At 38.0% G+C, this 14,538-nt stretch overlaps 1 protein-coding gene across 1 annotated transcript in view; it reads right to left on the reverse strand.

Annotated features, from left to right (window-relative positions):
- Positions 1-6,630: 6,630 nt before the first annotated feature.
- hs3st2 (heparan sulfate (glucosamine) 3-O-sulfotransferase 2) overlaps positions 6,631-14,538 on the reverse strand; it is a 35,044-nt gene continuing 27,136 nt past the window's right edge. Inside the window, exon 2 of the mRNA XM_087809798.1 lies at positions 6,631-7,341. Coding sequence (XP_087665924.1) covers positions 6,723-7,341 — 619 coding nt within the window. The 3' untranslated portion in view covers positions 6,631-6,722. The remainder of the gene's footprint in view (positions 7,342-14,538) is intronic.

Here is a 14,538-nt window from a genome sequence, read left to right on the forward strand (position 1 = left end):
TTTATAAAGGGGTGCGGAGGTAATTGTGCTCAGCAGGATTCAATCAGGCTGATTCCAGATCATCTGGAGCAGATTCTGACGTCATTGAAATGTATTTATTCCACAATACTTTAGTTTGATTTGAGAAATCATTGTTCACTCGGAATTTTTAAAATAAGATGTTTTCATTTAAAAATCTCTCTTTTTAATTCTTATTATTTAGTTTTTATTCAGGCTTTTTTTTTTTAAATAAAGTTTCTTGACTCTTGCTACAAATCGAAACTTAAACTGAACGGATAAGGTTTATTTAGCAAAAGAAAAATTAAACAGGACACCTTTCATACATTATATTGAGCTTGATACTGCTGTTTTAGGTTCAAGGTTCAAGGTTTTTTATTTGCCAATTGTGCTTAAACAGACAGTCCAGGCACATTGGAAATCTTGTGCGGGTTCAACGAGTCAGTTTTAGGAAACCAAAAACACAAAACTCAAGTATAAATATAAATATAGAGCTCAAACTATACAGAATATACAAATATAGTCACATCACACTTTTATACGACTTTGCAGCTACTCCTTGTACATAATGATACTTGCAATATATATATATATATATATTTTTTGTAGTTTAAAAAGTCGTATCAACAACCTTGAAATGGGTTGGGAAAGTTCGTCATGTTTTTAATGTTTCGGCGTGTTCTGCGACTATTTTCCTTCTAAAATATCTCTCATACCTTATATGATGAAACACTGGGCGGATGTTAGAACATCATCTCAAGCTAAAATGGTTCTGTCTGGAAAGTTCGGATTCAAGTTTTTACCTTAATAAAAAAAGTTACTTGCGATCCTTGAAATCTTTTCTGTCGATAATAACGCAACAAAAATTCGAGGATGCACAACAGGAAAGTTTGTTCCCTTCTAGACGGCCAGCTTTTGTTCTCCGGCTGGTCTGCCTTCTTATACCATCAGACCCCTGCAGCGAATTCAATATCCACAAGTCAAATTCTCACAGATAATGCCCCATTCACTGACTTACGGTAGCTGCCCTTCAAAGATAGAAAAGAGTAGAGTAGAAGACATTTCACCTCTCATCTGAGAAGCTTCTTTAGTTTCGGTTCTCGGGTGAGAGGCCTCCACGGACAGTAGCTGGCCCTGTTTCTAATCCCTGGTACCAACCATCTTTTTCGCAAATTCTTACCTGAGTCAGCCACAAAGGCAAGAATTATACCCATGAAGGTGAAAGTACAACACTGAATTCTCAAAAAACAAGATTGCGGTGACAAGAGGTAGAAAAGGTTTTTCCACAGAGGGTAGCTGGGCTTTTCCTTGTAGATAAGGTGAAAAGCACAGACAACCACTAGAGGCGCTGTTCCTTCAAGTTGAGAAGAGTCAGTTGAGGTGATCAGACCCTGGATTAAGTAACGGTGTGTCCCAAACCACGCACTTCTGCACTTAAACTTAATATTCTGAGTGAATACATTTAGCGAAAAAGTAGTGTGCAATGCGCTCTCAAAAGGCCAGAAAATTGTGTGTGGATCGATGGACACTTTCCACCCTTAATGGCCGCCATCTTAGCGACATAGATGACCGCTAAACAGAAGCGACGTCACTCAAGAAAACACAAATTTTACCAGAAAACATCAATTATAACACGATGAAACACAACTTTATAACTTGTTTTGTTTGGCGAAAACCACTGTCACTGTGTCAGCGATAGTGTTTCAACGGCCGGTTGCATTCGGCGTCAAAAAGTAGTAGAAGAAGAAGCTGTCAAGTGTGTAGCGGCAGTGTTTGATTTGAGACAGTACTACCCTCTCGAAATTTGAGCACTTATCTTATAGTGTACTGTAAAGCAGTGAACTTCGAGAAGTGATTTGAGCCTAAGACTCCCTTTATGAAGAGGAGATGAAAGTGAGAGACCAGCCTCAGAGTGGATTGAGATTTGACGGTGGGTGAAGGTGACACTATTCACAATTTCACACCTCAACGCAAAAAAAACCCTGGTTTAAACATCATCCCAGCTGAGCCAACACTTCTAATGGAGAGTAGGTTCCTTCTATACTGACCCTGTTCTTCAAAAAAGCCATGTTATTCTCCGTCTTTTAAGCCACCGAATTAGATATGATGCACTTCAAACGGAAAAAAAGCATATATTGCAGTGAGCGTGAAATATGTGCAGGAATTTTGGCCAACCTTACTCTCCAGGGCATCGAACAAAAACTTTCAACCGGATGTTCTCTAATCTCCTTTCCTCATTTTGACAATTCAATAAATCTAACGCCATCTCTCTCCCGCAATATTTGAATGTGGGACATGTTTGTTCCATATTTGCAAAATGTCCTTAATGTAGCAAAGCACTGCGAGGGAGTGAGGCGCTAATATTTCTTGTCAGGTGGGATTAGAACCTGCCACTGATGCCGGTGACAGAAGAGTGTGGGTTGTTTTTCAGGTAGCAAACCAGACAACAGCCAAAAAAGAAACTTATATCTGTGTTATAAAAAGGTATGTTTTTGTCTTCTTCTTTTTAAGAGAATCTTCGGTAGATCTCTGATGTGTTTTCCAGGCGAGGCGCAAGAAATTCGCCATTTCCTCAGAAATGATGTACGTGACGGGATAATGGACCTGCTAACAGAGCTGGATGGCAACATGTCTTGATAATCTCTCTCTTTGAATCTATTTTCTGCCGGTACATGTAATCTCAGAGACCATGTTCCCCAAATGCCTTCACACTAATGGTCGGGGAAGTCTTTTATCAGCATGCTTGCCAGCGCTGATAACATCACGGCAGCTTTATGCTTCTGTTGTGCGGGTAACACCGCGCTAATGCAGTCTTTATGGTATTTCTTATTTGACTATAATGAATTGTCGCGTAATTATTGCCGAACGGGATTCTGGGTCGACTGTTTAAAAGGCACTTTTCTTCAACAATGCAGGTTCTGCATCAGTTTTGCCGCGGTTGTCTGGGAAGCAGCCATTTCTGTAATCCTTTTCTTCCTGGAACACCATGAAAATATATTCTAGGAACCGTCTATGATAACATCTTTCACTGTGGCCAATCGGTCAAAAATGAATACAAAGAAAGGGGAAAACAACCTTTTTTTTTTTTTAAAGTTTAGTCAATGCAGAAGTGCAAAAGCTAGAGTGAACAAAAGAAAAAGTTCAGACCCAGCCAAGAGAAAAACAGACTTTCACAGCGTTTAAAACACATTTACAGCCTTGATCCAAACATTTTGTCTTAAACCCTGATTTCTACGATCTATAATTGGGGGTTCATTTTCCTTTTCTTTGTATTTCTTTTTATCTGTTTTGGTGAATTTGCTTCATAATGGCAAAGTAGCACGCTTAGCCGCGATAGCCTCAACTAAATTGGCATCACCCAATCATAATTCGGACTGTCCGAACTTCGCCTCTTGACCAGAGAAACCAGAAGATTACATTTCCAACATGGTTGCAACCGAGAAATTGGCTTCAAAACTGTTGTCCAGTCATGTATTTTACATGTGGCCGACTCTAGCTCGCCATCACCTGGCCGATTCTGGACCATCAGCATATTGGCAGTCGACTCCTGGAGGCTTTTTCTGCAGCGTTTCCCCTCGATCGTTCTAAAAGTGAAAGCTCGACACTACCGGATTTATATATGCACGATTATTGGACGTGCTCTGTCACGTGACCGCGAAACAATGAGTGACGCCATCGCACCGGGCGTAGCTGGAAATGGACAGAGTTCCACCAGGCTCCTCCTTACATCACTGATCTGATCCAGCCTTACACCCCAGCTTGGGCTCTGAGGTCTGTGGATCAGAATCTACTTATGGTTCCTCGCACACGGTTCAGGACCAGAGGAGAGAAATCTTTTCAGGCTGTTGCTCCTTAGCTTTGGAACGATCTTCCTCTCACTTTGCGCTTGATGGATCTACTGACTCCTTTAAGAAACATCTTAAGACGTTTCTATTTGTTCAGGCTTTCCCTTGATTTTCTGGAACTCCTGTGTTGTTCTCAGTATTATCTTGATCTTTAAAGTATATACTTTTTTGAGTATTGTTTTGATTGTTTAAGCGCTTTGTGACCCTGGTCTAGAAAAGCGCTATATAAATAAATATTACTTACTTACTTACTTACTTACCTAGGTTACAAAAGGAATGGATGACAATCGAGATACAATATCCACAAGTGTATGACTGGGGTGTCAATCACAAAAGGGCCAAAATATAGATGGATGGATGGATTCATTGGCGACCATATTAATACAAACAGTATTTTATTGTTTAAGCTAACCATCCACCGGGCCACGTAAAATAACTTGGCATGCCAGATTTGAGTTAAGTTTGACACATGTTGACTATTATATAAAGACTTGATTTATTCGATCAACTGTGGATCTAACAGTTGTAAAAACAAATACAATAAATTAAAAATCAGGGGCCGACCAATCGCAGAGCAGAGTGAGGCCACATGCTTGCCTGTTGTTGCAGCTCCTCCATAAACAAAACTCTATAGAAAACAGATATTTTCAGGAGCAAAAAGGATTTGTATCCATCTTGAATTTATCTTGAAATGATGTGACTAACAATTCCACAATGTCGTGTATCCTAATGTGAAGGTCGGAGAGTTGTCTCAGGGCATTTTACCAAGACTATAAAAATATAAAAAACAATGATTTTGTTACAAGTTCTTTCATACGTTGAAAATTCCGCACGAGGACAGTGTTTTACGCAAATCAATGTGTCATTTGCATGAGAGGCAACATTTCTCAGTCGCCCTGGAGGTAGACCACTCAACCAGTGTCCCAGGAGTCGGTGGGCGTCTTCCACCGCTACTCTTTAATTAGGTGCGCCTGGAGTGACGCTCTGCACTTGACCTTTCGGAAGGTAAAGGCGAGAAGTAACTGTTCAACAGAGCAGCCCAAATGAGGAGAGGTGAAAAAAGGTTGTTTTTTTTCGTATCGATGGAAGAGAGTGCAAGGCAGAGAGGGTTTTTTTTCCACCTGAAGCTATTTGTTATTTGTGAGCAACATGCAGGTCTTTGTAGGCGACAGATGCTTCTCAGACAGTCTGGTCATGCAGGAGTTACAAGCCTTGTGCCTGATTTTAAAGAAGAACAAAAAAGAAAGTACTATTAAAACTGTTAAAACATAGAAAAGACTTATTGCAATGAGGAACTGCATTTAGCATAGTCATTATTAAAAACTCACCTTTCTTCTTTACAATTCAATATATGGGAACATTTGAAATCATTTCAAAGCTATAAACTAACTATAAACTAAAAAACCTAACTTTATTATTTAAAATTCAATATCTAGGAACATTTAGCGTAGTTGAAAAACTAGAAACTACCTATAATCTATGAAATTAAACAAACTTTATTCTCTATGATTCAACATTTAGCATAGTTTTAAACTAGCTCTAAACTAAAACATTTAATACACTTTCTTCTCCAAATGTAATATTTAGGAACATTTAGCATAGTTTTAAAAACTATAAACTAACTATAAACAAAACAAATGAACTTTCTTCTCTCAGATTAAATATCTTGGAACATCTTTATTAATTTCTCTCTGTGTTTTTCCGTTAAAAGCTGTTGGCAGCAACTGCATCAATCCTGAATGATGTCATTAAAAAAAAAGTATTCTTGAAACGACCTGTTTGTTAAATGTGCATCCGAATGCGAGACAGTCTTGATTTATTGGCTGAATCTCTTTAAAGTTCATGACATTTACAAGACCTTGTTTGGTATTTGCTCTGTGGGTTCAGGTGGTTTTCAGATACCGCAACGAAGGATTTGTCGATAGATGCTCGTTCCACGGTCGTACATGTGACACTGGTGCAAATCAACAAGGTTGATGAGAAAATAAGAATAATTTTTAGAAAAAAATGTCTCTTTTGGAGAATGAAAAAGCGATACACTAAAATAATGCTGAATAAAGAAGTAGTAGTAGTTTAGTTTAATTTCAGATTCATTTAGTTGTTTGTTTGATTAGATTTGCATGATAAATATTGTATATATTGTGTAATTGTTCCTTACAAAGAGAAAAACAACACAAAAAATAATAAATTATTTGTATTTTTATAATACAAATAATGTATTATAAAAAATGTTCTCCAGATGTTGACTGGAATCTACCTTCAAGGTAAAGTGAGACTATTGATGGGCTGTCAAAGCTTCACAAAGTACTCTCCAACTTTTTAGTCTCCTCCTCTTAGTTTTCCATCACTAACCTCCTCCACCTTAATCCATCTATTTATATCCTCCTCTGGTGCATCCATGGACCTCATAAGTTTGTTTAAATCTTCTTCTTTAACCTGACATTGCAACCCCCTCGGCATAGAATGTGAAGGAAGGTTACCCCACCTTTAAAATTACTTATATCGTGATTTTTCCCTCCCAAAAATCCTAGAAAAACACAGCATAAACACACATTTAGATGCAAACATATGTGTTTTATTTTTTATTTATTTTTAAAACACAACAAAAATAGTTTAAAACAGTATAATTTAATTTATGAAAATGTTTTACCTTTGGAGTAATAACGGAGTCAAAGTATACATGTCTGAGCAACTTTTATTTTGAAATTAAAATGATAATTTATTAACGAACTCTGCATCTGTAAAGTAGAAAAAAAGGGTATATTTTGATAAAGATTCATATATTTTATTTACTTTACAGAAATGGCACTTTAGAGATATATTTTTAAATGTATATTTACTGTACAATAAATCCTAATAAACATTTCTGAGAGTTTGCCCTCAGTCCCACTTGAAGTCTTGTCCCACAGTTTCAAAGAATTTGATATTAAATGGCCTATAAAACTCCTGCAGCTGCTCTATGACCTCCCGTTCGATCTGGACGTGCGTCCGACCTTTTGATTTGCCGAGGCAGCGCGGCTGGCTGCTGCTCTCCGGCTTCTTCAGACACGGGAAACCTTTGGTTCGATTGAAGTAGAAGTGCTTGTCAGTGATTATTCTTTTCAGTCCTAAGAAGTCCTGCACCCGACCCATCTCTCCCGCCGGGTCCGTGATCAGCCTCTCGCCGCTCACGAAGTGGATCTGGGAGAGTCGGAAATACTGGAGCCAGTTCTCCAGGTGGATGATGTACATCCCGATCCGGATGGCGTTCCAGGAGGCGTCGACCAGGCCCAGGCTTCGGTTCTTGAACGCCAGCTCTTCGAATGTCGGGATGTCGGGCTTCTTGGAGAGAGTCTGGGTGTAGTCGGAGATAGCCCTAGTGACCGGGTTACGCACCACCACGATCAGCTTGGTCTCGTGGGACATGCTGGCGATCCGTCTCGGGGCTTCTCTGGTGACGAAGTAGCTTGGGGTCTTTTCCAACGTCACCTGGCTGTTTAGAGTACGAGGCATCAGGCTCCTGTGAGGGTGAGAAGACAGAGAACTTACTTACATTTTATAATACACCATCATGGACTCCGCTCTCGTAGCCTCTCATTTGCCGAAATTTCATACGGGGGAGACTTTATAAAGTAATTAGTTCAAAACATGGTCATGATGAAGGATTTACTGCATCTGCTGGAGAGGAAGACGTCAACATTTGAAACATTCACACACTATAAGGCGCACTTTATAGCCTTTAATTTTCTCAAAAAACGACAGTGCGCCTTGTAATCCGGAGCGCCTTATATATGAACATTACCTGGTGGGTGACTTGTTTACAGACACTTTCATGACTCTGCGCCGACTGAGCCGACACGCCGTGGGCGGAATTACGTCATTGATTCATCACGGGGTGGGATTTACGACGCACGTCACATCATGGCGGACGGCTATGGAGTGAGATTACTGCCATCGGTTTGAGCGGGTGTGTCTGTTTTTTTGCACAAAATCACTGTGCTGCGTGGTCAACCAGTCATACACGTGCGTTCAACATGTCATACACGCACCTCTCTGAGCCCTTTTACTGAAGCTTCATGAAACAGCGTCATCATTTTCAGTGTCCACTGGAGGGCACACCCTGCAGTATCATTAGTGAAAACGCCACCTACTGAACTCTACCATCAGTAACCAACGTTTCTTTCTTGTAAATTGAACTTTCTAATCACCCTTTTCAATAACCTTTAACTTTATTTATTGAGATTAATATTTCCAGGATGGTGTGAGAAAGTCGAACAAAGGCATGTTATCAAAGAAAACGAAGCTTGTGCTTTTGAGCCTTTATCTTCTTTATTTAGAACTTAAACTGTGTCATGATGTTGTCACAACAATATTTTGGGGCTAAAAGTCTTTGCTCTATAATCTTTGTCAAATCTGTCTTGAAAGTTTTCTCTCAGATGGATCCATCTTCCGGAATACCAGGAAAAAGTATGAAGTCATGAACAATAAATCGGTTCGCTACAACAACACAGATGCCGAGTGTGCGACCACCCATTCAGACGATAAAACGGCAACATTTCTTTCTTATTATACCTTTGATTAAAAGCTAACCTTTCTCCCAGCGCTCTCCGAAGGCACGGGCGGCCATAGGTTTTTCTTTTAAGTCGAGGAAATATTGATCCATTTAGCCTTATTTATGGATCTCCAGTTGTTGGCAGCCTCCCGGCGGCTAAGCTACTATTAATCTTTTATGAGAACAGCACCTTTTCATCCAGACAACATCGGAACACACTCGCAGCAGTTTTTTTTTTTTTTTTTTCCCCAACAGTTGCAGAGTCGGAACATGAGTTTGGCTGTTGTGCTGGAAGGAAACTGTCAATTCCAAACTTCCAGAGAGAGTAGGGTTGTTGAGATGAGAGACACGAGTTCGGGTGTGTTATTGTGTGTGTGTGTAGATTTTGAGAACATAAAAAAAGCAGTGTTGAAGTGAGTGAGAGGTCATTTTTAGTTCTACTTCGACGCTACAACAGTGTATAGACTGTATGCGACATCAATAAATATTGCATTGTTCACGAAACAAATCACATCTTCTCAAAAGTTTGCACCCACAAAAACAATGAATCAAAATATTTTAGGATTATATCCATCTTTCAGATTGTAAAAATATTTAAACATTATTGCATTTAAGTATCACATTTGGGGGCTTTAAAGCAGTGACTGGAGTGACTGGAGAAGCAGTGTCATGTTTTCACTCGTAAACATAGATTACAGAGCAAATGGTACCAAAAATATGGATTCATTTAGCTCAACTCAAATTTATTTATATAGTACTTTTAAACAAGAGCAGTTTGCACAAAGAAAAGAAAATACAGGGAAAGATAAAAAACACTAACTTGACACAATGAAAGTAAATTAACAACTAAAATGGAGTCACATGCTGAGTTAAAAAAAACAGGGACTAAAAATGTCTTCATGAAGCTTCGTGAATACTTTAAATATCCGGGCTTGGTTTGAGTCCAATCGTTAATATGAATTCCCCCTATTTACTGCCTGGAAAAAAAAACAAAAAAAAACACTGGACTGGACTAATAGTGGCTGGTAGGAACATTATTTTTGTGTCGGTTTATCTTGCTACTAAATGTTAACCGCTATCTCAGGGTCAAGATGACCCAAAGGCCTGAAAACAAATGTGTTTGCAGTATCCCTTGTGTAGCCTCTGGGTCAAGGTGAACACCAAAATGGTTAAATAAACAGGAGAAACAAGTGGTTCTACATTTAGATAATGTTAATTTGATGTAGAAATCAACACTTTGACAGATAATGATGAATAACAATGAATACGTAATTTTGCTCCTAGTTCAGACAGAAAGTGAAACACATTTATTCATACTATAAAATACATCATACACAATCAACCAAATTGTTTAAAAAGTCCATATTGATAACCTGTCTTCTGCACCGGGACAACAGAGACACTCATCAATAACCCACACAAGGACACAGCAAAACAAATAAACATAAAATATAAAACAAAATGCAGAAGATGAGGATCAAACTGGCGAAACATGCTGACTCGAATTTCAAAAACGCTGTTTGCCAACCGAGTTAGTGACCTTTATGATCGTGCAACTTTTCTGACTTGCTATTACCAAGGACACTATTTCCAGCGCCTGGAAATCATAGTCAGCGATGACAGTGTTTTCGGTTACATTTCCAACAATGTTAATTGGAGATAGACACGAATCAAAATTCCAAACAGAACAAACACAAACACAATCATCGCTGTTGATGGATATTTTTTTAAATGAAAAACAATAAAAAAATAGAAAATGAAAAAGATTAATGAAGGATAAAACATAGCCAGATTGCAAATGCACTGAACTTAAACCGAAATTGGAGTGAGTTTGACAAACTAAATGTTTTCTAATGCACAAAATAAAAATGTATGTTTTTACCATCATTTAATGTTGAAAAAACTGAACAGGTGGACGGTTAAGAGTTATCAAAATTGATCTGCTGATGAGGCTTCAGGAAGCAGTGTAGTATTTTGTAGAACTTACTTGGTGGTACTCTCAGCTTAAAAATACTATCCATCCATCTATCTATCTATCTATCTATCTATCTATCTATCTATCTATCTATCTATCTATCTATCTATCTATCTATCTATCTATCTATCTATCTATCTATCTATCTATCTATCTATCTATCTATCTATCTATCTATCTATCTATCTATCTATCTATCTATCTATCTATCTATCTATCTATCTATCTATCTATCTATCTATCTATCTATCTTTTTTACAATTTACAGTTTTTTTTAACAGTATTAACAGAATCCTTATTCCAACATTTTCACAATTACAATGACTTATTCTTTAGGTAATTATGATGCTATTACAACTGGCATATTTTTTGTTGTTTCCCTTTTGAAATAGAATGCATAACAGTCAACGACTCCTTTTATGGTAAATATACATATTAAGGGGTAAATAATATATACAAGCTAATTATCTTGAATTAATAGTTAATCTTGAATTACTTCTGTATTTCCTGTTAATATACAGGGAAATATATTCACAATGAACAGGGTGTGAGTTAGTACATTATAATAAGCGGCTAATTTGCTGTTGATACACATATAAATAAGTAGCTTATTAATAGTTTGTGTGTTGAAAATCTTTCAAAGTAAAATTTAAATTCACATTAATGAACATTTACTGTGTATGTTTACCATGTTTAATTCATGCGTTTGTGTCTTCTCATTTAGACTATTGCAACAGTTTGTTTTCATGTCTAAACAAGAAGGAGTTGACTCGTCTACAGTTGATACAGAACTCTGCAGCGAGAATTCTGACCCGCTCTAGTAGAAGAACTCACATTTCTCCGATCCTTAAAACTCTTCACTGGCTTCCAGTTTCTTTCAGGATCAACTTTAAAATTCTGGTTCTTACTTCCAGATCTATTCATGGTCAGACTTCTCCGTACATCACTGATCTGATCCAGCCTTACACCCCAGCTCGGGCTCTGAGGTCTGTGGATCAGAATCTACTGATGGTTCCTGAACACGATTCAGGACCAGAGGAGAGAAATCCTTCCAGACTGTTGCTCCTAAGCTTTGGAACAATCTTCCTCTTTCTCTGTGTTTGATGATCTACTGACTCCTTTAAGAAACATCTTAAGACATTTTTATTTATGCAGACTTTTCTTGATCTTTTAAGTATATATTTTATTCAGTATTGTTATGATTGTTTAAGGGCTTTGTAACCGTGGTCTAGAAAAGCTCTATATAAATATAAATTACTTATTTACTTACTTACTTACCACATCGTGCTGTCATTTGCATCATCACATCACCCTAGAAGTTTTTCCAAACACATTATTATTTTATTAAATCCTTATATAACCGTCTTGCATGTCTTTGACGTTCAGCTTTGTCTCGCGCTCTATTTTTTTTTTTCTGTTCGCCTCCTCGACAGACTTCCTTGTTTTTTTGACTTCTCCCAGGGTTGTTCAGCAGGACGTCCTTGTGAGTCATAGATTTGACTCACCTGTCTGATCAGTTCAGTGTCACACCGATACATATTTTATATATACTCCTCTTTTTGTCTCTCGATTCCTTGGGAAAATATTTCTTATGTAATATCCGTCCTCCCTCAACCATGAGCGTGATCTAAGGAATTGAAATTAAGCTTCTTTTTATTGATGTAAATGTCAAAGTGACCTCAAAGGTTGTGTCTCATTCATTGTTTTAAACAAAAGCTTTAGTTTCAGAGCATAATCTAAAATGGTAATATGGTTGCATAATGATCATTTTGTCCATTTTCTCTAAATTATTTGAAAGTTAGTGAAGTGAAAAATGCGTTTTGACTCATCGCATAAGTAGCTTTTTTAAGACTTTTACACACTATTAAAGTGGTCTGGAGATAAGGAGTCTTTTTAATTTCAATGTATTGGTAGATTTTGATGATCGGAACCAATAAAGACACATTTGTTTGAACAAAATATGATGATAAGGACAATAATATCTCATTTAAGAGCTGATAACTTGACATTTTGCATTTTTTTCTGAATAAAAACCAAAGTAAAAAGTAGTGAAGATCTGATGAAGCTTCATGAAGCAGTGTCATTATTTTCAGAGCCCAATAGATGGCGCTATTTTCTTTTAACTTGAACACTAGATCTTATGAAAAATCACATCATTTTTAAAATGATGGCGCCACCTACTGACCTCTAAACAACATGACACTGTTTCATGAAGCTTCATCAGCACATTACTATTAAAAAGGTTATAAGATTGAAGCGGTAGTTTGGCATTCTATGTTTCTTTTTCTAAGTCGTATGATAAACACAGGAGGTAGTTTTATGAACAAAACAAAGATATTCTAACATTCTTTTTTCCTTGACTGTAGATCAAACTTAACCCATTTTCACCTTAATGTCGACTTTAAGAGTTGGGATTCTTTTCAGAGTAATCTGTTCTGTTTTAGAGTTATAGTCAAATATTCATTTTAATGTCACTCGGAAAATAATCCCAACTCTTAAAGTCGAAATTAAGGTGAGAAGAACCCTGCAGCGAGAATTCTGACCCGCTCTAGTAGAAGAACTCACATTTCTCCGATCCTTAAAACTTCTTTCAGGATCAACTTTAAAATTCTGTTTCTTACTTTCAGATCTATTCATGGTCAGACTCCTCCTTACATCACTGATCTGATCCAGCCTTACACCCCAGCTCGGGCTCTGAGGTCTGTGGATCAGAATCTACTGATGGTTCCTGAACACGGTTCAGGACCAGAGGAGAGAAATCCTTCCATGCTGTTGCTCCTAAGCTTTGGAACGATCTTCTTCTCTCTTTGCGCTTGATGGATCTACTGACTCCTTTAAGAAACATCTTAAGACATTTTTGTTTTTGCAGGTTTTTCCCCGTATTTCTGATTCTCTTGTGTTTGTCTCAGTGTTATCTTGACCTTTAAAGTATATACTTTATTGAATATTGTTTTGATTGTTTAAGCGCTTTGTGACCCTGGTCTGGAAAAGCGCTATATAAATTTAAATTACTTAATAACTTACTAAAAAACTGTAATAAAATGTTTGGTTAACCATTTTCTTAAATCATGTTTTTGTTGAAAACGATTAAAGCGAGCAGGACGTCAGGCTCAATAGAAGGTATTTCTGGTAAATCACAAGGATTTACTTTTGTACTTTTACTTAATAAGGTAAAAAAATAGTTTAATTTTATTTCTAAATAATGTTACTCTTGCAGCAGACAGATTTGTCGATGTATACACATTATTATTTTTTTTTTTATGAGCACGTTTTGAGTACATTTGATGATAGAATCTTATCAACAAATCTAGTTTTCGTCTGCTTTTGCTCTCCGCGTTTCCTCAAACTGCTAATCCGTTTTTATATCTTATCTTTTTCGCGCTCTTTAATCAAAGGCAACTGAGCGTGAGCAGCACGAGGGTCATTTTTTTTTTTTTTAACTTTAAGGACTTTTTTTTCCGAGGTGGACCGAGGTCTTGTCCCGGTCCTGGGGGGCCGCGATCGCAGAGAGGCTCATTAGCCCCGGTACCTGCGGGACTCTTGATCCGGTCTCGTCCGTTTGACAGATTGTTTAACCTGTTTCAACTCCAGCCAGAGTGCGATCAAAGCATCGTTGTCTGTGTTTTTCATCTAAAAACCCGGGATATTAATAAGAGCCGCTTTCATGTCGAGCGAACCACCGAAATTTCAAATGTCCTTTCTTGAAGAGAGGGATTCATGTTCTCTTTTTTTTTTTGGTGTCCTTCATCTTCACACAAGCGTCATTATTTAATATTGATCTTTGACGGGCCGGACCCTCCGCATCACTTCAGATCATGACTTATCCGGGGAAGTACAACAGGGAGCTTTTTGAAGAGAGGAATTAGGATTCGTGAAAAGACCAAAGCAATCACACACAGACACGCTCACACCTTGATTAAGTGACATTTGAGCGAAAGTGCCGTGAGTGATTACCTCCAGTCAGCCTCAACTCCAAATTGTTGTCATCCCCGGGCCCCCGCCAGATTCTTGCTGGGACTTGAAGTCAGGATGCATTTAGGTGACATTTTAATCAATCAAGCCAAAGTCGGGACTAAAGCGAGGACGATGTCTCCGGGACTGTAAACCAGACGCGAGGCTCTCGCTGCGATGAGGGGGGGAAAAAAAGCGGTTTAGAGCTAATTTGTCGCGGGGGGGGGGCACTAACTCTG

Source organism: Callionymus lyra, chromosome 15, assembly GCF_982586985.1.
Source record: "Callionymus lyra chromosome 15, fCalLyr1.hap1.1, whole genome shotgun sequence".
NCBI lineage: Eukaryota > Metazoa > Chordata > Actinopteri > Syngnathiformes > Callionymidae > Callionymus > Callionymus lyra.